The 27,108-nt window shown below is 51.3% G+C and overlaps 2 protein-coding genes and 1 pseudogene across 7 annotated transcripts in view; 2 read left to right on the top strand and 1 right to left on the bottom strand.

Annotated features, from left to right (window-relative positions):
• URGCP (upregulator of cell proliferation) overlaps window positions 1-16,242 on the top strand; it is a 28,989-nt gene extending 12,747 nt beyond the window's left edge. For 3 of the 6 annotated variants that reach the window (XM_059656014.1, XM_059656010.1, XM_059656012.1), the window contains exons 2-6: window positions 8,857-8,883; window positions 9,146-9,216; window positions 11,014-11,064; window positions 11,525-11,563; window positions 13,059-16,242. In XM_059656014.1, the coding sequence (XP_059511997.1) occupies window positions 11,031-11,064; window positions 11,525-11,563; window positions 13,059-15,646 (2,661 nt within the window). In that variant the 5' untranslated portion in view covers window positions 8,857-8,883; window positions 9,146-9,216; window positions 11,014-11,030 and the 3' untranslated portion in view covers window positions 15,647-16,242. The other 3 variants (XM_059656015.1, XM_059656011.1, XM_059656016.1) reach the window with 3 other exon arrangements.
• Window positions 3,878-4,160, bottom strand: LOC132211253 (mitochondrial import receptor subunit TOM7 homolog; annotated as a pseudogene).
• Window positions 16,243-23,119: 6,877 nt separating the features above from the next.
• On the top strand, window positions 23,120-25,990 carry MRPS24 (mitochondrial ribosomal protein S24). Its single transcript, XM_059656020.1, has 4 exons — window positions 23,120-23,271; window positions 23,351-23,419; window positions 23,598-23,709; window positions 25,561-25,990. The coding sequence occupies exons 1-4, from the start codon at window positions 23,233-23,235 to the stop codon at window positions 25,842-25,844; spliced, it is 504 nt and encodes a 167-aa protein (XP_059512003.1). The 5' UTR covers window positions 23,120-23,232; the 3' UTR covers window positions 25,845-25,990.
• The last annotated feature ends 1,118 nt before the right edge of the window (window positions 25,991-27,108 follow it).

The following is a 27,108-nucleotide window of genomic DNA, read 5'->3' on the forward strand; positions in this document are numbered from 1 at the left end:
GATTGGTTGCCTCCCACACACACCGGACCGGCCACAGTCGGACACCTGCAACCTAGGTACGTGCCTTGGAACCCAGAGCCTTCGCAGTGGGGCCTGATAACTCTGGCCCGGACCAGCGACACGGCTACATGGTAGCTTTTCATAAAATTGTTAGTTGCCTTATTTTACTTCTTAAAATATGTTTTTAATGATTTTTTTTTAGAGAGACAGGAAGGGAGAGTGATAGAAAGAAACATTGATGAGAGAGAAACATCATCGATTGGCTGCCTCCTGCACGCCCCCCACAGGGGATGGAGCCCGCAACCCGGGCATGTGCCCTGACCAGGAATGGAACCGGCAGCCTTTTGGTTCCTGGGTTGATGCTCAACTGCTGAGCTACACTGGCCGGCTAGTTGCCTTGTTTTTAAAAGTAAGTAATACATGTGCCTGGAACACATTTCAAAATGTATGGAAGGGAATTAGATGAAAATTCAGGGCCCCCTGCACCTGTTCCTTGCTGAGACTTGGTCTAAGCCAGAAATGCATTATGGCGGTGTTGTTGCCTCTTTCTCATGGATTTATAGGTGTTAGTACTTCGAGAAAGCGAGCTCTTTGTCATTTTTGTCACAAATACTTTTGTCCATCTGTCATTTGCCTTTTGAGTTTACCATACTCTGAGGTTTTAAGTCTTTAATCTTTTCTTTCAGTGTATTTTTTGTTTCATTTTCTAATTTGACTCTTAGACTCATTTGGTATTGACTCTGGTGAAAGCAGCTTTAGGGGATCCCTTTATTTTTCCAGGCAGTTGTGAGTAACAGTAGGCGCTGTGCTATGGCCAGACCCTCCATTTGCCAGACTCGTTGCAGACCAGCTCTGCAGCCTCCAGTGCCTGTGTCTCGCGTCACTCGCTGCAGGTTTTGTCCTCCTCCCTTACTGTTCGTTCTCAGAATTTTCCCCGTTAGTATTGTACAGCTCTTTCCCCATAGGATTGGCATATCTGTTTTTGAACCTAAATTCACTGATAGGCTTTTTGAGGGAGAATTGACTGTATTATTTTATTGTTGTTGTTATTCTTCACCCGAGGGTATTTTTCCATTGATTTTTTAAAAAATATATTTTTATTGATTTCAGAGAGGAAGGGAGAGGGAGAGAGAGATAGAAACAGCAATGATGAGAATCATTGATTGGCTGCCTCTTGCATGCCCCCTACCAGGGATTGAGCCCACAATCCCCGGGCATGTGCCCCTGACTGGAATTGAACCTGGGACCCTTTAGTCTGCAGGCTGAGGCTCTATCCACTGAGCAAAACCAGCTAAGGCAGCGATTCTCAACCTGTGGGTCGCGACCATCGGAAAACACATATAGCATATCAGATATTTACATTACGATTCATAACAGCAGCAAAATTACAGTTATGAAGTAGCAACAGAAATAATTTTATGGTTGGGGGTCAGCACAACATGAGGAACTGTATTAAAGTTTCATGGCATTAGGAAGGTTGAGAACCACTGAGCTAGGGCTTTCCATTAATTTTTAGAGAGAATGGGAGAGAGAGGGGGAAAGACAGAGAGAAACATTGATGTGAGAGAAACACATCGATTGGTTGCCTCCTGCTCAAGCCCTGACCAGGGCCCTGGCCCGGGAAGGAGCCTGCAACCAAGGTACGTGCCCTTGACCAGGATCGAACCTGGGACCCTCTGGTTCGCAGGCAGACGCTCTATCCACTGAGCCAACCCGGCTAGAGCTGGGGGAGAATTTACTTTAAGCTTTCCTTTCCCCAAACAGCTGGGCTTTTCATTTGTTCAAGTCTTATGTTCTTTCATATTTAGAGTCTTTTCATATACATGTTGCACATTTATCAGGTAGATTCCTCAGTTTCCCCTGGTTGATACTATAAGTGGGAGTTTCCCCTCCATAGAGGGAAGGCAGCTGGGTGTCCCCAGCCCCCTGTTCTCTTTGTATGCAGTTGCACTGCAGTTGCCCTCGGGTTTCCTACGTCTCTCAGCACCGGGGCTATTTTCTGTTGTCATGGGCACATCAGCAAGTTCATCCTGCCTTCCTTGTGGGTCGTGTCTGTCCAGGGAAGGAGCGGCAGTGGTCTGGCCCGTGCATGATGGAGGGCTAACTTCCCCGGCTAGCAAGCCCCTTCCAGCCCCGTGTCTGTGCAGCATCCGCTGTGGGCGGGGGCGGGCCCTGTGTCCCGGGCTGGCACCTAGCACCAACCTGCTCCTGACCCCCTCCACCCTTTTCACCAAACCCTTCCACCTGAGCTAGGCAACCCTGTTGAGCCTGAACATGAGAGGTTTCCTGGGGTCTCTCTCCCACGCTCTGGCCAGTCTGTTGACATCCTCACAGAGACTTGGAACCCGACCCTGCAGTGTCACCTCCGGTGCTGCCACCCAGGTCTGATCTTCATCTCGTCTTTGTCAACGTAAGACAGGCGTGTCGCTGGTACTGTGTGTCCTCAGAATCAAAGCCAGTTCTTAGGGCCTAGAAGCTCCATCCCATCTGACCTCACCTGCCGCCTCCCCGCTGCTCACTCTGTACCGGCCTCACTGGGGCCCTGGGTGCCACCGGGCATCTCCCTCTGCCTCTGCCGGGTCCACTACCCCTGGGAGAGCTGCATGGTGATGTCCTCACCTCCTGCCAAGCCTGTCGGACACAGGCCACTTGGGAGGCCAGCCCTGAGTGCCCTGTAGCTACAGCAGCATGTCCACCTGTTCACCACCCTGAACATCTTTCCGGGTGTCCTCTACTCAACACCCGTCATTGTTCATTGTCAGTCTCCCCCACTTCGTTGAGTGGAACCTAAGAGCAGGGATGTTTGTGCCCTTCACTGATGCATCCCAGACTTTTATAAAAGTTCCTAGCCCTAGCCGGTTTGGATCGGTGGATAGAGTGTCAGCCTGCAGACTGAAAGGTCCCGGGTTCAATTCCGGTCAAGAGCACATGCAGGCTCTATCCCCAGTAGGGGGCGTGCAAGAGGCAGCCCATCAATGACTCATCATCATTGATCTCTCTCTCTCTCTCTCTCTCTCTCTCTCTCTCTCTCTCTCCCTTCCTCTCTGAAATCAATGAAAATATATTTTAAAAAAATTCTAGCAGCAGATGACTATGGGGATAAGTCCAAGAGAACATTGACTGCCTCCTGAAAAACCCGCATCATGTCCGTCAGGCTCTCTGGATCCTGACACTAACCTTATGAGGTGTTCAGGGCCGTGACCACATGTGTATTCTGTAGAGCAGCGGTCACTAACCGGTGGTCCATGGGCCACCGGTGGCCCATGAGATCCGAAAGGTTGGCGACCGCTGCTGTAGTGTGTGTAATGAGTGTTGATCACCTCTTTCCAGCCCTGCTCTAGTGTAAATTCCTGCAGAATCAGGGCTGCAATGTCCTCTCCTCGGGCAAACCTGCGCAACATGTTGCCGATCACACTGCAGTGAGCAGAGCACGTGTGCTCCCCGGTGGTTCTTCTGTGTGGATATGTTCTGTGCCTTCGTGTTTGATTGGCACCGTCAGGGAAGGAGCTGGGTTTGTTGTTAGGAATTGGCCCAGTTCATGAGGTTTGGATGCAGTTCTGGGCACCGAGGGACACTGCAAGCTGCGCACAGCTCTGAGTGGTCACAGGCGTCTCCATTGTGTGTGTGTGTGTGTGTGTGTGTGTGTGTGTGTGGTCTCCTGAGCCAGACTCTCCAGGTGTAAGTACAAAGCCCCTTGGGTAGTTCCTCGGAGAGGCAGCCAGCGAGGCAGACACTGAGAATCGTCAGGGTCTGTTTTCTTTTATGTAGTTATTTTATTTTTTTAACATTGTTAAAAATATTTATTTGGATACAATCCGCCATAAAGAAGTCAGTAGAGGTTGCACTCTGCCGCAGAGGCGTCTGAGAAGAGCCGGTGCCATTCAATTCGTGAACGTGTGAACCATGTCCCATCTCTTATGCCAGCCAGAGGGCACACCTTCCACGTTGTTACTGTCCATTGACTGCTTCCAAATCCAGATGACCAGACAGTCCTTTATCGCCAAAGTAAGCTCAGAGCAGTTGGTCAGGCATTCCAGGATCTGCACCCCTCTTAAATCCCAGGTCAATCACGAGAGGGATAAAGCCCCAGCGGATGGCAAACTGGCCGCCCTTGAAGAGCTGCTTGGCCTCTGCTTGGCCTCTTTGCTCAGCTTCACCATGGTGACGGCCTGGGTGGCGCTGTGAGCACCCACTACCATGGCAGAGTCCTCTCTCCCTCTTTTTTTTTTTTTTTTAATATAATTGTTTTCTTTATTGATTAAGGTATTACATATGTGTTTTTATCCGCCCATTGTTACCCCAGCCCCCCACTCATGCCCTCACCCCCCTGGTGTCTCTGTCCATTGGTTAGGCCTATATGCATGCATACAAGTCCTTCAGTTGATCTCTCCCCCTAATCCCCCCCTCCCCTGCCTTCCCTCTGAGGTTTGACGGTCTGACGGATGTTTCTCTGTCTCTGGATCTGGTTTTGCTCATTGGTTTATGTTGTTCATTATATTCCATAAATGCGTGAGATCATGTGGTATTTATCTTTCTCCGACTGGCTTATTTCACTTAGCATAATGCTCTCCGGGTCCATCCACGCTGTTGCAAATGGTAAGAATTCCTTCTTTTTTACAGCAGTGTAGTATTCCATTGTGTAGATGTACCACAGTTTTTAATCCATTCATCTGCTGATGGGTACTTAGGCTGTTTCCAGATCTTCGCTATGGTGAATTGTGCTGCTATGAACATAGGGGTGCATCTATCCTTTCTGATTGGTGTTTCTGGTTTCTTGGGATATATTCCTAGAAGTGGGATAACTGGGTCAAGTGGAAGTTCCATTTTTGATTTTTTTAGGAAACTCCATACTGTTTTCCACAGTGGCTGCACCAGTCTGCATTCCCCCCGCAGTGCACAGTGGTCAGGGTCTTGATGCTACCTGCATACGCGAAGGAAGTCCATTGTGCACAGCAGGACATCCATCTCCTGACTGAGAAGCAGCCTATCGCCCTTCGCCCTGCAGAGAAGTGTGTGGGGAGGTGCACCAGCAGGAAGGGGAGCCCGTGTGGTGCCGTGCGTGCCCCGGGCAGTGCCTGCGCTGGGCTCGCCTGTGCCTGTGCCCTGGTGTCGGCAGAGGACAGGAGAGGAAACCTCAGTAGCCCCCTCAGCAATGGAACAAGCCATAGAGTTAGTCCTGAGTCCTGTCAGTTCATGGAATGACCTGCAGCAACGTGACTAGATTGAAAGGAGAAGACGGGTTAACACGCCCAGTATTTTCCAAAGAGCAAAGGCCTTTCTTTGTACTTTTCTGTGTCGTATGTTTGTCGTATGTTTGGAATCAGACACAGATATTAATGATATTAGTGGTTTTCAAACACTGCTGTGCTGAAAGCCCCCTTGCCCATGTCTGAAGCTGCTGGAAGGGTTGTTGGTTTTCTGTCTTGGTCTGGTCAGCCGTGGATGGCCTGAGGAGGCTCCCACGATTCAAGGTTGTTGTGACCAACCAAGTACCAGGACTGGGGGACTGAGCAGCAGACCTTCATTACGCTGCAGGCTGGTTTGGTTTCTGCTGGGGCTCCACTTCTGGCTTGTAGGTGCCTGCCTTCTTGCTGTGGCCTTTCCTGAGCCCACAGGCAGAGAGCAACCCGCAGGAACACCAGTCCCATCAGGTCAGGGCTGCCCCTTATGACCGCATTTGATCCCAGGCGATGCCCCCCTTTCTCCAAATAGTCACAGTGGAGGTTATGGCTCCAGCATGGGGACTGGAAGGACACAACTCAGGTACTGGAAGCAGAGTTGTCAGTGAAAAGCATTGGATGGCTCTCTCTGGTTTGGCTCAGTGGATAGAGTGTTGGCCTGCAGCCCAAAGGGTCCAGGTTTGGTTCCGGTTAAGGGCACATACCTTTGTTGCAGGCTCCTCCCAGGCCCTGGTCAGGGCTCGTGCAGGAGGCAACCCATAGATGTGTTTCTCTCACATCGATGTTTCTCTCTGTCTTTCCCTCTCTCTTCCACTCTCCCTAAAAATCAATGGGAAAATAGCCTGGGATGAAGATTAACAACAAAAAGCATTGGATGAAAGTGAGGTTTTGCTGCTGTTCTCACCTGGGCTGTAAATACCTGCCCTCAGGGGAACTCTTTTTAACCCATCCTGCTGTTTCCTTTTGTTACGGTTGCTTTCTTCCCTTATTACAAAAGCAATATATGTTCTCTGCAGAACAGTGAGAAGGTGAACGCCCATGTTTGCCAGCAGCAGTTCGTACGAAGTCAGTTACTTAGTGCACAGTGACCAGTATGGGGACTGGCACTCCTCCGAGAGGGCAGAGGGGGACCCAAGGAACATGCTGGCAGTTCCTGAAATTTCCTGGGGAGCGGGGCGGGTAGGTGCGGGGACTGGTACACACAGCGCTTGTGTTGCTGGTGGATTAAGTGGAGCTGGTCTGTGTGTCTCCCAGGTGCCTGCCACAAACCACAGCTGACATTGGCTCGAAGAGGCCCCAGAGCATTGGGTCTCCTTGAGGCACCCACACACTGTGTTCTGGTCCTGACCCCTCCCCCCCCCCCTTACAGCATCATTTTCATAGCCCTTCTAATTTTATTAAATAAGTACATGCTTGTATTTAAGGACTTCAAATAAGACAGAATAAACTGATACTATATCCAGAAATACATAACCTGTATTAACTTTTAAGCGTTTTACTTAAAAATAATTTCTGCTTAGAAATAAATTATAAAAATAAAAATTCCCCTTATCAAGAGTGGCCTAGTCCAGCTGGCATGGCTGAGTGGTTGAGTGTCGACCTGTGAACCAGGAGGTCAGGGTTTGATTCCCGGTCAGGACACACGCCTGGATTGGGGGCTCGATCCCCATTGGGGGGCATGGAGGAGGCAGCCAATCAATGATTCTCTCATCATTGATGTTTCTATCTTCCTCTCCCTCTCCCTTTCTCTCTGAAATCAATAAAAATATATTTTAAAAAAAGAGTGGCCTATTCTTGATATTTTAGCTCATTTGCTATTCTCATTTGTCGTTCTTTCTCTCGCTGTCTCTATGTGTCTGTATGTGTATACACACATGCACATATAAGTTACACACATGTGCCATTTTTTTTAAAAGCATTAGAGGGCAAGTTGCATACATCATCGCCTCTATCCCTGAATCCTCCTGTGTCTATGTCCTAAGAATAGGGATGTTCTTACACAACCAGAGTACAGTTGTCAACATCAGTAAACTTAGCATGGACAGCACCCATATTTCAATTTGGTCAGCAGACTCGAAAGTTTCTCCTTCTATTTCAAGATCCAGTCGAGGGTGAGGTGTTGCGTTTTGCTTTCCTGCCTCTACAGCACTCAGTCTGGACCATGTCCTCAATACTTTCTGTTTGTGCTATGACTCTCATACTTTGGGAAAATGCAGTTTCCTCCCCATCTGGCATGAAGTTTCACTTTGGGTTTGTGCTCATGATTCCATCAGGGTTCAGCCTTCTCCGCCACAGCCCTCCTTTCTCGGGGTTACGGGGTTCTCTCCCTGGTACCTGGCAAGGCCGTCTGAGAAGACATTGCGAGGCTGGACAGACACTTCGTCCTTGCCAGCGTTTCTGCCCGGACCTGGTGTCATGGTGTTTTCTGTTGGCGATGCTGCACGTCATGCCCTTCCAGCTGCCGCAGCTCCATGGAGACATCCTGTCATGACCAGCACCCTTGTCCCCATTGGCTCCTCTGCTCATTGTCTGCACGCACTCATTGATTCCTGCTTTTCAATGGCTTTTAATAACTGTATTTAGTGTTGTTCGTGCTCAAATTGTCCCAGATGTGGCAGTGGGAACCCCTTCAGCTGGCTGCTGTGTCCTGTGACATGCCCTGGAATTTATTTATTTATTTATTCATTTATTTATGTTTGAGCACTTTGCATTTTCTGAAATTAGATACTTAGGCTCGCCCGGTTCTTTCTCTGCTCCAGGTTTGGCATCAACCATTTCTCCATGGAGAGTTGGTGCCTGTTAGCGAGGAATGACTTTGAGGTGTGCGTGGTGTGCTCATTGCTGCTGTGGCCCTGTCAGTGGACAGAGCTAGGAAATCTACACATGTGTATGCACACACACAAACATATGTGCACACGAGCATGCAGGCAGGAATCATGAGGTCACACGTGGACCTGCATTCCCAGTGCGGCTCCGTGAGTCCTTTGTCTGACTTCTTCCACGCCTCATCTGTGTGTCCGTCTTCAGCTGTGGGCCCTGGTTCCTGACCAAGGCAGCACGGTTCCTCATCCCTATGACGCACTTAAAATAGGATTCTGAAGTGGACTGTACTTATCACACCTATTCAAGAGTCAGGACCACCCCTCCCTGCCCATACTGTCCACTTTGGGTGAACACCTCTGGCTCTCCTGTGTCTACCTGCAGAGAAATCATCATTGCTCTGTGCACACTCTCGCCTGACTTCCCCCCAACACCATTCCGCAACATCTTTTTTAAAAAATATATTTTTTTATTGATTTCAGAGAGGAAGGGAGAGGGAGAGGGGAATAGAGACATCAATGATGAGAGAGAATCATTAATCAACTGCCTCCTGCACGCCCCACACTGGGGATCAAGCCCACATCCCAGGCATGTGCCCTGACTGGGAATCGAACCTCCTGGTTCATAGGTCAACACTCAGCCACTGAGCCACACCGGCCAGGCTCCACAACATCTTATCCAACATGGCTTTGTCTACAAAATGAGATCCATAGAATACTTTGTAATGGTAGCAGAATAAGACTGCATAGAACTCCCTGTTATTGGACTTTGCTTTTTAAAATGTGTCCAGTTGTTTTCTGTGATATATAAAGCTGGTATCAACATCTTTGTAACTAAATCTTACTTATCTCCTTAGGGTGGAAGTGGAGTTACTGGTCAGAGGGTATGTATATTTTTATGTCTTTGTGATGGCTCCTGGTTTTCCAGGCCCATGTCTCTCAGTGTGGCTGCACATCAGAACCACCAAGGGCACTTTCAGAAGCAGTGATGCCTGGCCCGGACTCAGAGCCTCTGAGAGTCTGGTTTCGAGGATCTGGGGTGCGAACAGGATTTGTAGTTTTTAAAGGCTCCCCAAGAGATTTTGATATGCAGCCAATGTGATATTTTGTTATTTTAATTTTAATATTCTTCTGAAATTGTTTCAGACAGTCAGATTTGGGAGAAGTGGCCCCCGAAATAAAAGCCTCTGAGAGACCAGCAGCTGTGGCCATTGCAGGTAAGGTTGGGCCCGCCCACCCCCAGCAGACACTGCTCAGGTTCTCTGTCCCTTCGAGATGCTGCTCCCAGCACCGCCCTGGCCAGGGGTCATGCATCTAAAAAGTAAATAAACATAGGCTTTGTTTTTCCATTCACAGAATATTCCATCGAGCAGTCCTTTAAACTTCTCTTTTATATTCAAACTAGGATTCAGTGTTACACAGGTGATGTCACACTGCTGTCCATTGGTCTGGTGTGAGCATATCATAACTGCCGCCTGAGACATGTCTGGGGTGACTGACCAGTTTCTAATCTGGGCATCTCTGAGAGGGAAAGATGTATGTTATTGGGACCACAGGTATAACTTGGAACTGTCCTGGGCAGGCTGCGGCTTGGGGTCTTTCTGGTCATGGTCCCTATACGCTGGTTTGTCTTTCTCTAGAGCAGTGGTTCTCAATCTTCTTAATGCCGCGACCCTTTAATACAGTTCCTCATGTTGTGGTGATCCCCAATTTCATTGTAACAAATTGAACATAATTAAAGCATAGTGATTAATCACAAAAACAATATGTAATTATATATGTGTTTTCCGATGGTCCTAGGTGACCCCTGTGAAAGGGTTGTTTGACCCCCAAAGGGGTCACGACCCACAGGTTGAGAACCGCTGCTCTAGAGATTTGCAAGGTGGGCTGTAGCTTCCCCTCGTGACTTAAGCTTTAAGGTGTGGTCACACTCCAGACATCTTAATTTCTCCTGGGAACTCACTTTGGATGTATCTTTCATAGATTTGGTATGTCTCCAAATTAATGTGTTTTATTGGATATTAATAGTGTTATGCAAAAATAACTCCACAAAATATGCAAATAAGTTTGTGTCAGTCATGTTTTGTTTTATTAATTCAAACAAATATTTATTCAGTGAGATACCACCTGACACCCACTTGAGTGGCAACTATAAAAAAAACTATAAACAAACAAACAAACAGAAAAGAACCAGTGTTGGCCAAGATGTGGAGCAACTGGAACCCTCATGCACTGCTGGTGGGAGTGTAAGGGGTGCAGCTGCCGTGGGTGCAGGATGGCTCAAGGGGTTGAGAGGGGAAATGTGGGAAACTGCTTCCTGGGGACAGAGCCTTACTTTCAGGTGATGGAAATGTTTGGAGATAAGTAGACAAGAAGTGGAGGTGGCACAACTGGTGACTGTGCTAACTGCCACAGAATCATTCACTGTAAAATGGTTTTCTTCCCCAGAGGTTTTCCCTTTTTTGTTAAATACACATGACATAATATTTACTATCTTAACCATTTCTAAGTGTACAGTTCAATGGCATTAAATGCATTCACATTGTACTGTGTCCATCAGCACCATCCATCCCATAACTTTACTCACCCTGTAAATAAGAAATTCTATACCCATTAAACCGTAACACCCCCTTCCCCTCCCCCAACCCCTGGCATCCACCATTACTCTTTCTGTCTGTACTGTAGGTACCTCCAATGAGGGACTCTGAACAGTATCTGTCTGGTTTTGACTGGCTTACTTCCTTCAGCATCAGGTTCCTCCATGCTGCAGCATTTTGCAGAACCTGCCATTATATATACAGACCCCATTTTGTTTATCTGTGTATTCATTGATGGACACTCGGTTGCTCCTATGTTTTAGCTATTGTGAATAATGATATCAGAACACAGTGTGCACATATCTCTTCCAGTCCTTGTTTTAGTGTTTGGAGGTGTACCCCTGACATGGAATTGCTGGGACATGTGGTCGCTCTAACTTGCTGACCAGACTCAGCGCATATGCCTTTTTCTTCCAGATCTGGAATGGAGAGAAATGGAAGGAGATGACTGTGAGCTTCAGTATGGAGGTAGAAGCCACAGGGTTTGGTAACGGGGGTGGGTGGAGGGGGTGGGGGTGGGGCAGGGGTAGGGAATGGGCAAAGTGAAACCTAAGTGAACTTTTATGTTTGTTTTTTTTTTTTAATATATTTTATTGATTTTTTACAGAGAGGAAGGGAGAGAGATAGAGAGTTAGAAACATCGATGAGAGAGAAACATCTATCAGCTGCCTCCTGCACATCTCCCACTGGGGATGTGCCCGCAACCCAGGTACATGCCCTTGACCGGAATCGAACCTGGGACCCCTCAGTCCGCAAGCCGACGCTCCATCCACTGAGCCAAACCGGCTTCGGCGAACTTTTATGTTTTGAACCGTCAGGAGAACTTGCTGTCTTAGTGAGACACACAGGGCTCTGAGTGCAGCTTAAACTAGCCGGTGTGGGTCCCGCCCCTGGTTTGATTGACACGCCTGTTCCTTTGCTTTTGCAGATGGTATGAACGAGGCTCAGGACGGTGACTTTCCAGCAGGTATGTGTTTCCTCTCACGTCTCTGCTCCCTGCTCAGCGTCCTGTCCTGTTGAAGGAAATAGCATCACCGCTGCTGGTTCTCACCCTGGCTGCATCAAACTCACCTCCAGTCCAGCAACCTTTTATATCAACTCATATATTAGTAATTCTGTCGGAAAACAAGCCCCTGGGAGTGTCACGTTAGAGAGGAACATAGTGAGTTGGCACTTTGGATGTTATTTTTAACAAGTTCTCCGAGGGACTCTAAAGCCCAGCCAGTCTGTGCACCGCTCATGTGGTCTGTGGTTTCATGTACAGATCCGCAGAGGGTCACACACTGGGCAGCAGTTGGCGTTTAAATAGGCTTGTTTGTGCTGGCTTTTCCCTACTGTACTTAACTACTTAAAAAATAAAGACAGTTGTTCCATGTCTGATGAGAAAAACAATGTCCCTGGTTTCATTCTGACAAAACTCAGAAACCTGAAGGGTTTCTTCTCCAGTGTCCCTCTCCCCACAGGTTGTGTCCCTGCAACAAGGTCTCTAGCCCGGGTCCGATGGCAGCCACGGCCCGAGAACCCGCCAAGTGCCCGTGCAGGCACAGGCAGCAGGTGGACCTTGCAGGGCAGTGAGACCTGTGTCCCTGTGCCCAGGGCTGCTGGCCCCGTGTGCCCTGAGCCCGTCCCATGCGGCTCCCGGAGCACCTATGGCAGCATCACAGGCGTGCTTCCTCTCTCAAGAAAGGAATGGAGAGAATCCTGGAGAGCAGCAGGAGGTTTAATCATTCTGTTGGTTTATGTAGCATTTAAAGCGACTAATTATGTGTAGTATGGAAACTGGTGAGAGCCACGGCCAACACAGAGAGTGGATGAAACTTGGCAGGGCCTGACTGTTACGAGCGTCCCGAGTTTGTAAGAGTCTGTGTCGTAATGGCTGACCTGTGAAGATCTGAATAAATAAGTGCAGAAGTACGATAATCTCTAACAAATACTTGAATACAATGAAAATGTAAACCCATAGTATTTGGCCTCAGAGTGCAAAATAGGTTAGCTATGATCTGCAGCACTGTGTACCTAGTAACAACTCCCTGTCTCCAGTTTTGAAAAGAGAAAAGCACATGAATAAGAAAATCAAGTGACTCGGTGATGGTGTCACCGTGGAAAATCTCCGGTGACAGCGTGAGGGCTTCACTGCTGCCGAGTGCGGGAGCCTGCCGCCTGGCATACAGCGTTCACCCAGGCGGCTGCTCTGGTCTTGGTGCTGCTGGAGCCCGTAGTTCCAGAGAAGCAGCCATGCAGACGTCTGCATGTGGCCCTGGCGGCCTGTCCTCACCCCTCTCCTGTCCCACGGGTCTGCCTGTGCTGGGACTGGGTGCTGTGATGCATGTGTGTCTTCGTCTCAGGGGCCTAGGGCGTCCTGCTCTTGGAAGGGCTGCCCCCACCATGCTGGCGCCCCTTCCTGCCTCTACCCTGGGCCCCACCCTCTCGGCGAGCACTTACATCTTCGTTTCCCTCCACAGTGGAGAGGAGCCGGCTGCAGGAAATGCTGTCGCTGTTGGGACTGGAGACACACCAGGCCCAGAAACTGGGCCTGCAGGATGCCCTGCAAATCAGCAGTGACAGTGTGAGGAACTGGGCGCCTCAGGCCCCCAGAGACCTGCCCTGGACCTTCCTGAGGAAGCTGCAGGCCCGCAGCGCTGAGGCCCGGAGCACTGCAGTGCTGGCCTCGCCCTCGGATGCCCGGCCCGCGGAGAAGGAGAGCCAGATGGAGGAGGAGGTCATATACTGGGACACAGCCGACGACGTCTCCGCGGACATCTACTCCTTCTCGGAGCTGCCCACGCCCGACACGCCCGTGAACCCCCTGGACCTGCTCTGTGCCTTGCTGCTCGCCTCCGATGGGTTCCTGCAGCAGGAAATTGTGCTGAGGATGTCTCTCTGCCAGTTTGCGCTCCCACTCGTTCTGCCTGACTCGGAGCACCACGCCCACACCTTCCTGCTGTGGGCCATGCGGGGTGTCGTGCGGACGTGGTGGGCACAGCCCCCGAGGGGCGCGGGCAGCCTCAGGGAGGACAGTGTGGTCCTGGCCCGGGCACCTGCCTTCGCCTTTGTGCGCATGGAGGTCAGCAGCAACTCCAAGTCCCAGCTGCTCAACGCCGTGCTCAGCCCGGGCCACAGGCAGCGCGACTGCTTCTGGCACCGGGACCTGAGCCTGGGCACCAGCCCCCGGGAGATCGCGGACGGGCTGGTGGAGGTCTCCTGGCTCCTGCCCACCGGCAGGGAGGACCTGGACCTTTGCCCAGAACCCGTGGCCTTTCTGAACCTCAGAGGTGACATTGGGTCTCACTGGCTGCAGTTTAAGCTCTTGACAGAGGTCTCCTCGGCCGTGTTCATTCTGACCGACAACATCAGCAAGAAGGAATACAAGCTATTGTCCTCCATGAAAGGGTCGGCCACCAAGTACTACTTCATCCTGAGTCCCTACCGTGGGAAGCGGAACTCCAACCTGCGGTTCCTGAACAGGCTGACCCCCGTGCTGAGGATGGACCACTCCCACGTGCTCGTCAAGGTCAGCAGCACAGATGGTGCCCGCTTCACGCGCAGGGTCCGCGCCATCGTGGCGAGCGTGGCCCGGTCCCCCTGCAGGAGGGTGTCTGTGGAGGACATGGCCCATGCAGCCCGAAGGCTGGGGCTGAAGGTGGACGAGGACTGTGAGGAGTGCCAGCGGGCGAAGGACCGGATGGAGCGGATCACCAGGAGCATCCGAGACCCCGATGCCTACCGCAGGGAAGAGCTGAGGCTGCAGGGAGAGCCGTGGAGGAAAGCAGCTCGTGTGGAGAAGGAGCTGTGCCAGGCGCAGTGGGCTGGTGACCTGGCGGACAAGCGCCGGGCCGAGCTGAGGCAGCGGCTGCTGGAACTTCGCACGCAGCAGAGTGGCCACGACCCTGCAGGGGGCGTGCAGGAGTTCATTGCGGGCATCAGCTGCCCCTCTCTGGGCGAGAGGCAGTATTTCCTGAGGTGGATGGAGTGGGGCCTGGCCTGGGTGGCCCAGCCAAGGCCAAGGCAGCTTCCAGAGGCAGCTCCGACCCTGAGACCAAAGCAGGGTGGGGCTGGGGACCGAGAGCCGCTCTGGCCGGAGCCCTTGGGGGTGGAGCACTTCCTGCGGGAGATGGGACAGTTTTACGAGGCAGAGAGCTGCCTGGTGGAGGCTGGGAAGCTGCCCACAGGCCAGAGGCGGTTCGCCCACTTCCCAGGCTTGGCCTTGGAGCTGCTGGTGAGGGGGCTGCCCCTGGAGCTGGTTGACGGGAGCACGCGGAGCACCCCCCTGCGCTGGGTCACGGGGCTCTTGAAGGAGCTGCACACGCGCCTGGAGAGAAGGTCACGGCTGGTAGTGCTGTCAGCGCTGGGCGTGCCCGGAACCGGGAAGTCCACTCTTCTCAACACCATGTTTGGGCTTCGGTTTGCCACAGGGAGGGGTCGGGGTCCTCGAGGGGCCTTCATGCAGCTTGTCACAGTGGCCGAGAGCTTCAGCCAGGACCTGGGCTGTGACCACATCCTGGTAATAGATTCGGGAGGGTTGATAGCAGGCGCCCCGGCCACAGCTGGGGAGCGCTTTGAGCTGGAGGCCTCCCTGGCCACTTTGATTATGGGGCTGAGCGATGTCACCGTGGTCAGTTTAGCGGAAACAAGGGACATCCCACCGGCTATTTTACATGCCTTCCTGCGGCTGGAGAAAACGGGGCACATGCCCAACTACCAGTTTGTGTACCAGAACCTTCATGACACGTCTGCCCCTGGCCCGAAGCCACGGGAGAGGAGGCCGCTACCGGAGTCACCCTCGGACATGAGCAGAGCCTCCACACACGTGGACAAGCAGGGAGACGGCCTCCGGACGCTGGCGGACCTGGCCTTCTGTGACCCCGAGAAGCAGCACGTCTGGCATGTTCCTGGCCTGTGGCACGGAGCGCCTCCCATGGCTGCCGTGAGCTTGGGGTACAGCGAGGCCGTGTTTGAGCTGAAGAGATGCCTGCTGGAGAACATCAGGAACGGCCTGTCCGACCCCCACAGGAATATTCAGCAGCTCATTGAGCTGGTGGGACTGCTGTGAGCGTGGCAGCTCGAGAGTGTCCACCTGGGGCTGGCCCCTGACGCGCTGCTGTCCTGCCCAGGGGAGAAGGTAGAAAAGCAAAAGACGGGTCCTGGAGTTTCCTACCCTATTAAGCTGCAGGGGCTGTGGGTGTGGAGCAGCTCTGGGGGAATGCATCCGGGACGGTGTCTCAGCTCCTTGGGCGGCCCATGGTGGGGCCTCTTTCATCGGTGCCTGGAGTGGAGAGGTGCTGTCTCTCCATCACGCAGCCGGCACATGAGTCCCAGGAGAGGGGTGGGGAAGGGGCCCCAGAAAACATACAGGCTTCCCTCCAGTGCGTCGTCGGTGGGTCCATGCTGCCTGGACGGAGTGCCCACGTGGCAAGTCTATTTACTGCCTGACGTGAAGCCCTCCCTGGCCCCACCCTGCTCACCCTGCTGCACCTCGTGCCCTGCAGCCCCTGGTATACAGCTCCCCGTGACAGGAACACGTACGTGCTCACGGGCCAGCCCCGCCCCAGACTGTGCGCTCTTTGAGGGCAGGGGCCGTGTTACCCAACTTTGTCCCGCCAGCGCCTGGTACACTGTGGGCACGTTAATAAAAGTTTGTGAAACGAATGGGTGCGTGAGTGGGAGGAGCAGGCGGTTCCTCTCCCGGCCTGATGTTCCCGCTTCCTCCGAGAGGATCAGTGTTTTTCTGAGGGAGGGTGTGCAGGGGACCCCTGAGAGGAGGTCCCTTCTAGGCTGTTACTGGGAGCAGGAAATGTTCCTGCAACCATCCCCATCACTGTCCCCTTCTGTCGGGAGGGAAGGGGCCCAGAGCAGTGGACCTGGGAGGGCAGAGCTGCTAGGGAGCCGCTGCCCGAGGCGCCCGGCCTCCACTTCCTGGTTCTCGTCCCCAACGCCCACACAGCAGGCTCACCCACCGGCCCACGGTGCCAGCCCTGACTTTGCTGCCGTGCTCCTGGGACCAGCCTTCTTCCCTGCCACCATTTGAGCCAGAATTTGGGGCCCCTCTCGGGTCGATTCTCCAGCTGAAGTCCCGGCCTGCACTGGCCTCATCAAGGTCACTGCCGAGCCACGGAGCCCAGTCCCAGCAGTGGCACCAGCTCTGGGAATCTCAGCTCAGTCCTTGGGCCTCCGCCCCTATTTTGTGGCTTCAGGAAAACTCGGCTGGAGGTGGTGGCCCGAGCTCCTCTGTGTCCTTTATTCCTTGTGCCACTCGGTCCGTGAGCCTCGGTCTGGAGCAGCTTCCTCGAGCCAGGCCCCTCGGCCCCTCGGCCCCTCGCTGCATCCCAGGAACCGTGGCTTCCTTGGTGTTTGGGAAGTAGTTGCCGGGCGCCGTGTGTCTCAAGACTCACAACAGGCAGAGCCAGACCCAAACTCTGGAAACCTAACCTGCGGAAAACGTTTTCCCTGCTGAAACTTAAGAGTCTGTAGTCCTCAGGCACTGGAAGCTCATCTCTTTCTGGATCAGTAAGTGACACACGTTTTTAGGTGTTGGTTCACAGGATATACCTTATACTTCCCATTACTTCTCCAGCTCAGTGGGACGTTCACCAGGATCCTTCTGGGCCTAAATCCAGGCACTGGGAACCTGTCTTAGAATTGCTGTAACCCCTTTAAAATTGAGTCCAGCTATTCCAGAAATCTGACCTGGGGAAGCTAGCCCTACTGGTTCCCTACCAGTCAAGGGTTCTTTACGAGGGGTCTATCCATTGTCCAAAGTTAAGGTTCAGTTATTGAATTCCTGAAAATCAGGTGTGTGATTTTCCTTCTGGGAAGAGAGTTCATAGCTTTAAATGGATTCTCAAAAGGCTGAGCTTCTTTTTCTTGATGATACATAAAGCAGTGTCTGCAACTGATGTTATCTTAGTTGTACTGAAACACAGTACCTGGCAGGGCTGGTGTTAGAAATTTGTACGGATGTATGCCTGGTATGGTAGCTCTCCCCAGCTTCTCAGATGTGAGTGAGCCCGGGAAAGAAAAATCCTTTCTCTTTTTTCTGAGTCAGTAGTAAAAAAAATTATTTTGACTATAAACCTATCCCGATACCCTAAGACGCCAACAAAACCAGTTCGGAGTGTGGCTTTCCCAGCACAGAGTCAGGATGCAGAGCAGCGCCGGGGGTTTGACCCCCGTGTGGTGACTTTTACCTCTCGCCTCACAGCCCCCATGTGCTGTCCTGGGCCTGGGCCTCCTTCCACCGCCCCTGGCTCTGTCTGCCCAGGCAGGCACCTCTCCCTCAGGATGCAGCCCCACCTCCACCCTACCCTCCAAGAAGTAGGGCCTGTGACAGCTCCAGTTACCGTCCTGATCTTCTGTCTTGTCTGCTTTTCTGCCCCCGCCCCCTCTCCAAGCTCCCTGCTCCCCGAGGAAGGTGATGTCAGCCACTTTGGAGTCCTGATCTATCCTGGGGTCCGAGAATCAGAAGTGAGGTCTGAGTTGCTGGCATGTGATGCCCATTTTCCCATCCACTACTGCAAGCCCTGGAGTGTGGCTTTCAGCCCCAGGTTACTGGCAAAAGGAACAGGGTGTTTGGAAATGGCTCCGTCAGGAGACTGGTTACTTCAGCACCCCGAAGCTGAGGTCCGTAGTGCCCCTCCATTCCGTGCCTCAGCAGCGGAGAGGGGGCTGGAGAAGGACCAGGGCCAGAGCCCCTTGGCCACGCAGAGAGACAGCGGAGGACGGAGCTGGGACTCGGGTTCGGTTGTGGTTTGGCTTAGTTCCCCGAGGAGAGCTTGGAGCCTTGGATTCTTCCTGGTGAATGGGCCGGACACTGGGAGAAAACATCACCAGCAGCCATTTTCTTTATTTTTTAATCCTTATTATTGAGAGTATTACATATGTCCCCTTCGTCTCCCATTGACCTCTTACTACCAGGAGGACAGGTTTATAAAACGGAAAGTGTGAGCTGAGGGTGTTAGTCTTCCCAGGAGGACCGGTGTGAGTGGGATTGTCTGGGCTAAGCCTGCAGCCAACAGGAAGGCAGAGGGCTCTGGCTGGGGCCCCTCTCCCTGAGGCTAGACTCACCATATTCCTGGCTGGACTGTGCAAATCCAGAGGCACAGAGGCCCCCCTCACACAGTGTCACCCACAGTGGCCAGTGCCTATCTGATAGAGGCAAGCCCTTGGGCTGTACTGGACAGACCATCTCGAAGACATCCAGACCACCCAGCAGGCCCCTCCTCTGCCTTGTGGTCCAAGAGGGGCAGGTGTGGACTAAGTCCATCCCCTCTGAGTGACCTGGTGTAAGAGCTAGACCAGCCTCCCCGCCAGGTGCCCGTGCACAGGTTCTGGGATTCTGCTGCATAAACCTGCATTCAAGGCGCTGGTTCTTAACCCTGGCTACAAATAAGGGTCATCTGAGGAATACTGGGAAAGGACGGTGCCACCCCCAGTCCTATACTTGGGGTGTGGGGCCCAGTGGACGAGCATGTGCAGCCAGGGTTGAGAGCCTCCGCTTTGAGAGCATAAAAGCGACTGATGCCTGGTGATTACAAGGGCTCGTGTCTGAGAAAACCACAGTTGCACATCCTCCTCTTCCTGGGCCCTTGGTGTGGTCACTTGTTTCTATACGTGGCTGTTCCTCATCCAGGAAGGGTCAGTCCTAAGCAGTCTGTGCTCAGCCCCAGACCCCACCATTCCCGATCCTATGTGGCTCTGTAGGCTCCCACTCACAGGTGCAGTGGAGCCCAAACACTTGCTACCATTGCTCGTTCTAACCTCAGGTGAATCTCTGACCTCCATCTTCTCTCTGCAAACCGTGTGAAAGACAATATTGCCTTTCACAGGATTGATGGGGGAAGAAGGCAAGTGCATCAAAACACAACAGGTGAAAATTGCAGAAAAATAAAACACCCTGTTAAAAATTTCCACTGGTAATGTAAAACTGCAGCAATTCATGCATTAAAATTGTCCTTTTAAGTTATTTTAATCATGCACTCACAGGACACCGCTCCCCCGCCCCCCATCAAGGAACCAGCTCCTTTTTGCAACAAGGCAGGTAGGAATTTTAAAAAGTTGGTTAACCATGAGAGAGCTAGACCAGGTAGAATTGCTGGGAGACATCTCAGGAATGAAGAAAAAAACGCTGATAGTGGTATTGCCTACTGCATTGAGGGCAGACCTTTGACCCCGAGCACAACGTCCCTGCTGAGCACTGCCTTCTGCTCCCAGAGGAGTCAAGGCCATAGTCACCTTTGCTGCAAAACCAGCCACTTCTCTCCTCTGATTGAGGTCGTGTTCTTGTGAGTTCTCATTAACCCTAAATAGCTGGCTTATCTCCCTCAGAGGATGAGAAATCAGGGACTCTATTCTTAAAAACAAATGAACCAAAAAGCAAACAAAAAAACCCCCACCACTCCAAACCCCCCATTTATTAGGTACTCATTCTGTCAGACAATTTTTAATGAAAACTTTCAAAGCAATCATCACTGTCCCCATTTTATAGATTAGGAAAACTGAGGCTTAGGAAGGTCCAGTCACTTGTCTAAATTATACAGTAGGAAGCAGGAATTCAGATACCAACTCCCATGTTCCTCAGCACTTTGGAGTAAATTTATAAAAAAAATTTACACACACACACACACACACACACACACACACACACACACACTAGAGGCCCAGTGCACAAATTCATGCACGGGTGGGGTCCGGGCCAATTGACCACAGGCGGTTGGCCAGATGGCCCCGTGCCCTGGTCAAACTCCCAGTGAAGGGGACAATTTGCATATTAGCCTTTTATTATATAAATAAAAGGCTAATATTCTAAGTGACCTTCCCTCCGTTCGGGTAATGACGTCATGCAGCAACGCCTGGCTTCCTTTCCCTAGCAACTAGCCTCCTTACAGTTTCTTCAATCCTCACAGAAGTCCTGGAGTAGGCAGATAGGAGACTTGGTGGAATCCAGTTTTATTTTCATTAGCTGGAAAATGGAGATTTAGAAAGCTTAGAAACTTGACCCTACTGAAAAGAAGTAAGAAATGGTGGACCTTAGGGGAAAAAAAAGAAAAAAAGAAATGGTGGACCTTGAAAATGACCAGGTTTTCTCACTGCGCAGAATATAGTCAAACACGGCTGCAGTTAAATATTTCACCCTTTGTTCTCCCTGCGTGATCTACAATAATAATCTGCTTCATGTTGATATTTACTGCTGTGTTGCTGACAATTACCTGAAAGAGAAGTTGGGATGTTTCACTGGGCTGGAAAAAGTTTAGCTACATCAGAAAGCGGGTCTAATTAAGCAAGTTTATTCTATATCTATAAAAGGCTAAGTTGACTCACCCATGTGTGATACATATAAAGCTCTCGCTGGCACCAATTGCATGCGTGTGTTTCGATCTGTCATTGTTGATCGTGAATTTGGTTGACAATTCTATTATAGAGGAAGGGCGAATAGCAATATTAAAATATTTCTTCTAAGTAATTTCCTTTCAATGTACTTGAATTCATGCACCAGGTCACTAATCCTATATAATAAAAGGGTAATATGCAAATTGACCCTAACAGCAGAACGACTGGGAATGACTGGTCACTATGACACACACTGACCACCAGGGAGCAGACATTCAATGCAGGAGCTGCCCGCTGGTGGTCAGTGTGCTCCCACATGGGGAGCTCTGCTCAGCCACAAGCCAGGCTGATGGCTGCCAGTACAGCGGTAGTGGTGGGAGCCTCTCCCGCCTCCTCAGCAGCGCTAAGGATGTCCGACTGCAGCTTAGGCCTGCTCCCCGCTGGCAAGTGGACATCCCCCAAGGGCTCCTGGGCTGCCAGAGCAATGTCTGACTGCCAGCTTAGGCCCGATCTCCCGGGGAGTGGGCCTAAACCAGCAGGTGGACATCCCCCGAGGGGTCCCAGACTGCGAGAGGGCATAGGCCGGGCTGAGGGACCACCCCCCCCCCCAGTGCACAAAGTTTTGTGCACTAGGCCTCTAGTCAAGTTATAAAGTGGTCAAACTTTATTGAAAATAAAATAGTATAAGTTTAAAAGGGTCCTCCAGGAAGGGTTAAACGTTCTTATACTCAGGAGGTATTGTGCTTGGAGACCATCTCATCCCTGTTTTGCCCTCTTATCCAACATGCGGAACAGTTGGAGGCCACAGTTAAAAAAATTAGAAATAAAACAGTTCTAGTGAAGTGGGCATGAAAGACACTGTTCTTTCATTAAAAAAAATTTTTTTTTTGAGGACCCAGCTTCAAGTGGCCAGCAGAATATTGGTCATGGAGAGGGAACAGACTTGGTCCCTTTTCCTCTTCCCCAGTGTGATCTTAGGCAACTTACCCTCCACCTTTGCCTCCATTTCCCTTCCACATAGAGGGTAGTCTTGTTCTCCCTCCCATGGGAACCACAGCAGCCTAAGGTTGGATGATGTAGGTAAAAAAACAACAACAACAACAAAAAAAACAGGCCAAATGCTAGCGATCCCACATGAGTCAACAGAAACAATGACAACTATTTATTCTGACAGCTCTATGAGGTAGGCCTATCAATTAACCAATTTTATAGATAATGGAACTGAGGCACGAGTGTACACAGATTGTTATACCAGGGCCCAACTCCAGACCTAGAGCCTAGGTTTTTTCCCATTCCTGTGTTGAGTTCTGAAAGAAGACATACAGTGTTGCTCCTTTCCCCTGTGACATCAGTAACCACCAGAGAGCAATCACAGCAGTAATGCTCTGTCTGAGTACCCCAGGCCCCAGAGAGATCCCCATGGTTCTCCTCATCCCCCAAGAGCAGACGCTAGAAGCCCCAAAGAATATTATTTGAAAATATTACTGAAAATAAACTGTATTTGAAAAATAAAAAAATTAAAAGTGTTCAGAAACATAAAAGAAATATGTGTTAATTATAGAAAATACATATAAACCGAAATAAATTACACGTGATCATACTTACCAAAGATAAACTGCTACTATTTGAAATAGGCTGCTATGTTCTTACTGTGTACATAGGTCTATGATATTTTCTTACAAAAATGGCATCTTGTTGACAGTTTTTGTGATCTTGTCTTTATGTATCGTGAGGACTTTAATGTAATAAATATAATCCACATTGTGGGGGGAATATTTGGAGACAAGTCAAGTAGCCTAATTTGTAGAACCTGCGAAACGCTTCAAGGGGAGGTCCGGGCGGGGCGGCGCGGAGCCACGCTATCGTCCTCAGGCACCGGCGCGCTCTCGGGGCGGAGCCAGGGGGGGGCGGGGAACCTCACGCTCTGCATCCTCAGACCTCCGGGCCGGAACCGCGATGCAAACTCCAGCGGTGGCGGGAGAGAGGTACGGAAACTAGCGTCACCGGTCCAGCCCCGGCCGAGAGGCCCCGCCCCAGGTCGAGAGGCCCCGCCCCAGGTCGAGAGGCCCCGCCCCAGGTCGAGAGGCCCCGCCCCAGGTCGAGAGGCCCCGCCCCAGGTCGAGAGGCCCCGCCCCGGCCTAGAGGCCCCTCCCCCTCTTAGAGGCCCCCGCTCCAGGTCGAGAGGCCCCGCCCCGGCCAAGAGACTGCCACACCCGCGCGGGTTTCAATTTGGTCCGGTCCGCGGGTTGGCCTCCCGGCTCCGACCTTTGCTCCGCGGCGCGGTGTTACGTCACAGGCTGCGGTCAGCTCAAGATGGCGGCGCCCGCGTGCTGCAGGGGGCTCGGGCCGCGGGTGAGTGGCGACGAGGCGGGCCCGGCGGGCGGAGGGGTGCCCTAGTTCCGGTCTCACGCTCTTCGCTCGGCACACACAGGTGCTGTCCTGGAGCCGAGCGCTGCCGTGTGCCTGGCGCGCCCTGCATGTCTCCGCGGTCTGTGCCAAGGTGAGCCGACCGGAGCGTGGGGCAGGGGCGGGGCGACGAGAGGCCGCGGAGGCGGGGTGGGGAGAGGCGAGGGGCCGAGGCGAGGGGCCGCGGGGGTTGGGGGTGGAGATAGGTGTGGGGCCGGGCCCGTTCTCAGCCCGGGTCTTGCGCACGGACTTAGGCCGCTCTTTGCTCCTAGAACCGGGCGGCCCGGGTCCGCGTGGGGAAAGGGGACAAGCCCGTGACCTACGAGGAGGCGCACGCGCCTCACTACATCGCCCACCGCAAGGGCTGGCTGTCGCTGCACACAGGTGAGCTAGAGGCTGGCGATGCGATCCCGGCCCCGCGAAGGCGTTCTCAGTCGTGACTGTCAGGCACGAGGTGAGCTCGTGTCAAGGTCTGTTCCAACCAGTAATCGGTGCCGGAGTGGGAAAGCCAGTTCAGCGCGCTCCGAGCAGAAGCAGAGCCGAGACTGGACCAGGAACGTTGAAATGTACCCGACAGGGATACGGGAGGTGCAAGGCCCGCGTTGAGCCCCCGCAGAAGTTGTGTGCGGAGAGGAGACAACTGTTTTAAAGCTTTGCCCTCGGTCAGCTGTGATGGACGGAGACGCAGAGTGGCTCAGAGTCCACGAAAGGAGTGGAACCCCTTAGAATCAACCTGGACTCGTGGGACAAAGAACGCCATTTCCCACAGATTTTCTTCATTCTGTGTTTGAATTTGCCTATTCTCGACTCTTTCTCAATCATTCTCAAACATGGGCACCTTCCCAGCTGAGGTTGAACAGGGCTCTGCCCTCTTTTTAAAAAATATATTTTTACTGATTTTAGAGAGGAAGGGAGAGGGAGAGATAGAAACGTCAATGACGAGAGAGAATCATGGATCGGCTGCCTCGTGCACACCCCACACCGATGCCTGAGCCTGCCACCCGGGCCTGTGCCTTGACCGGGAGTTGAACTGTGACCTGTTCATAGGTCGGTGCTCAGCCACTGAGCCATGCTGGCTGGGCTCTGCCCTCTTTTTTTTAAATTTAATTATTCACATTTATTTATTTTTAAAAAACATCTTATTGAATTTATTGGGGAAACATTGGTTAATAAAATTATATAGGTTTTGGGTGTACAATTCTATGATACATCATCTGTATATTGTATTGTCTGTTCACCACCTCAAGTCAAGCCTCCTTCCTGGCTCTGCCCTCTTGTTTCAGTTTTCCTACAGTAAACGTGTCCTTTTTGAGATTTATTACTGCCATGTTTTCACAATTTTGTGCGTTTTGTTGGTGACTTTGCTGCCTTAAAAGAGCCAGTGATGCCGAGCTCAAGGAGCTGTGATATCCTTTACAGAGAGCAGGTGCCTATCTGAGTAGATTTCTTCAGGTCTGAGCTATAGTGTGTTTGGGAGAGTTCAGTGTTAATCAGCCCATTTAATGCAGGAGGTACCTTTAAGTAGAAACACATAAACCAAGGTTATATATTGATCTGTTGACAGAAATAATGGAACCAAACGCTTGCAGAGCCTAACCCTGCATTTCCCCAGGAGCTATGGTTTAGTTTTTGCTAATTCATAGATCATGGTGACTTTATAGAACAGAACTACTGTAAATTAATGATAATCAACTGCATTTTGTGTAGTATGAGGGTTTTCAACTTGGATGTTGACGATGCATCTACCTAGAGAAGTTATTTCAAGGTTCTTGTCCTCCCACCCTTTCCGGGGTCTGGTTCTAAAGTCTGTAGGTGGGTGTGGAGATTCAGTGGATGTTGTGAGAGGTGTAGGGGTTGCAGCCATGAGAATCCACTGGATGTAGGCCATGACCCTGGCTTGTGAGAAAGCTCATGTCCAAACCTCAGAAGGAGTTGGTGGCCTCATCTGGCCTGTCGGATGACCAGTGCTCTAAGGCAGTCAAGAAAGAGTGGGAAAGGGAGTAGATGGATCGATCATCTGAGTTTTATATCATGGCTAAGGCCTCATTCTTTCCTTTTGTAAAATAAGGGTCATGATGGTACCTAGTTTGGGAGTCTAGTGAAATAATGTACCTGGAACTTTAAAGTGTCATTCTTATTCCACTTACTGAAGAAAAGATGAAGGGCAGGGTTGGTAGAATTGGGTGCCCTTTGCTTTTGGAGCTTTGCTGATTCTGTGGTGCCTTCTCTCTTCAGGTAACCTGGATGGGGAGGACCACGCTGCAGAGCGAACAGTGGAGGATGTTTTTCTTCGCAAGTTTATGCTGGGCACCTTCCCCGGCTGCCTGGCTGACCAGCTTGTCCTGAAGCGCCGAGCTAACCAGGTGGAGATCTGTGCTCTGGTGCTGAGGCAGCTGCCAGCGCACAAGTTCTACTTCCTCGTGGGCTATAGTGAGACTCTGCTGTCCTACTTTTACAAGTGCCCTGTGCGGGTGCACCTCCAAACTGTGCCCTCAAAGGTTGTGTACAAGTACATCTAGGACGTGCCTCTTATGGCAAGCTATAGCCTGCAGAGGACAGAAACGTGTGGGAAAAGGGGTGAAGTAGAAGTTGGGAAACTCATCCCTTCAGAGCCCACAGACCTCACTTTCAAAGCTGCTGTTGAATAAATGGACTGTCCATGTTGTCTGGCCTCTTGTTCTGTCTTTACTCTTTAGGTAAAAGGACTCAATGGGGTTTCTGTTAGGCGCTCGGGGGTCCCAGGAAGGCTGCCACTTACAGTGCGCTCAGTAAATTTCAAGCATGTGATAAAGGTAACGTCACATGGTGGTACCCTAGATCTCCAGTACTTATCCATCTTGCATAACTAAAACTAACCGTATTTCCCCCTATCCCAGCCCCTAGTAACCACTGTTCTACCGTGCTTCTATTTCAGTTATTGTTGATTCCATACAAAAGTGGGATCATACAGTATTTGTCATTCTGAGTCTGGCTTATTTCACTACCATAATGTCCTCCAGGTTCATCCACATCCTAAATGGAAGGATGTTCTTTATTGTGGCTGGATATACTCCATTGTATGTATGTTCTGTGTCCTCATCCATTTATCCACGGATAGACACTGAAGTTGTTCCCATGTCTTGGCTACTGTGAATAATGCTGAAACGAACTTGAGACTGCAAATATGTGTTTGAGGTACCGATTTCATTTCTTTGGATAAATACCCAGAAGAGGAATTGCTGGATCACATGGTAGATCTAGTTTTGATTTTTTTGAGGCACCTCCATACTGTTTGCATAGACTGCACCAATTTACATTCCTACCAACAGTGTCTGAAAGGTTCCCTTTTCCCTGAAGTGAGTATTTTCAACTCTCACTTCTCTCCTGAATCTCTCCTTTTTCTCTGATCTCTCACTTCTCTCCTAATTCAGTTTTCTTTGATCTCTCTTTTCTCCTGATTCTGTTTTCTCCCTTTTCTCTGAGTGTTGGGGAGTTGTGTCATCACAGATTGTATGGAGTCCTGTCCTATGAGATCTGGGCCCTGTGATTGTGAGGAGAGGTCCCAACTGAGGGAGTAGAAGGTCCCAGACCCAATATGGTGCTAGGAGAACCTCGGGCAACTGCTGGAACCAATTGACACCTGCATTGCTGAACCCCAGTACTTCCTGGGTTCCCCCAGCAGGGTAGGACCCCAGTCCTGTGCTGCCTCCTGTCCCTGTGATTCCTCTGCTCTCCTGGAGTGTTAGCCCCTCCTGGTGTCTCTCCCAGTGCAGCCTCTTACAGAAGGTGGGGAGACTTGACCGC

This window comes from Myotis daubentonii, chromosome 10, assembly GCF_963259705.1.
Source record: "Myotis daubentonii chromosome 10, mMyoDau2.1, whole genome shotgun sequence".
Classification (NCBI taxonomy): Eukaryota; Metazoa; Chordata; class Mammalia; order Chiroptera; family Vespertilionidae; genus Myotis; species Myotis daubentonii.

Excerpts from the sequence above, each read along its gene's own strand:
- MRPS24 (XM_059656020.1), top strand. The coding sequence starts at position 23,233 with ATGGCGGCGCCCGCGTGCTGCAGGGGGCTCGGGCCGCGG. Across the intron at positions 23,272-23,350 it reads GCAGGGGGCTCGGGCCGCGG|GTGCTGTCCTGGAGCCGAGC; the intron begins GTGAGTGGCGAC and ends CGGCACACACAG. Across the intron at positions 23,420-23,597 it reads TCTCCGCGGTCTGTGCCAAG|AACCGGGCGGCCCGGGTCCG; the intron begins GTGAGCCGACCG and ends CTTTGCTCCTAG.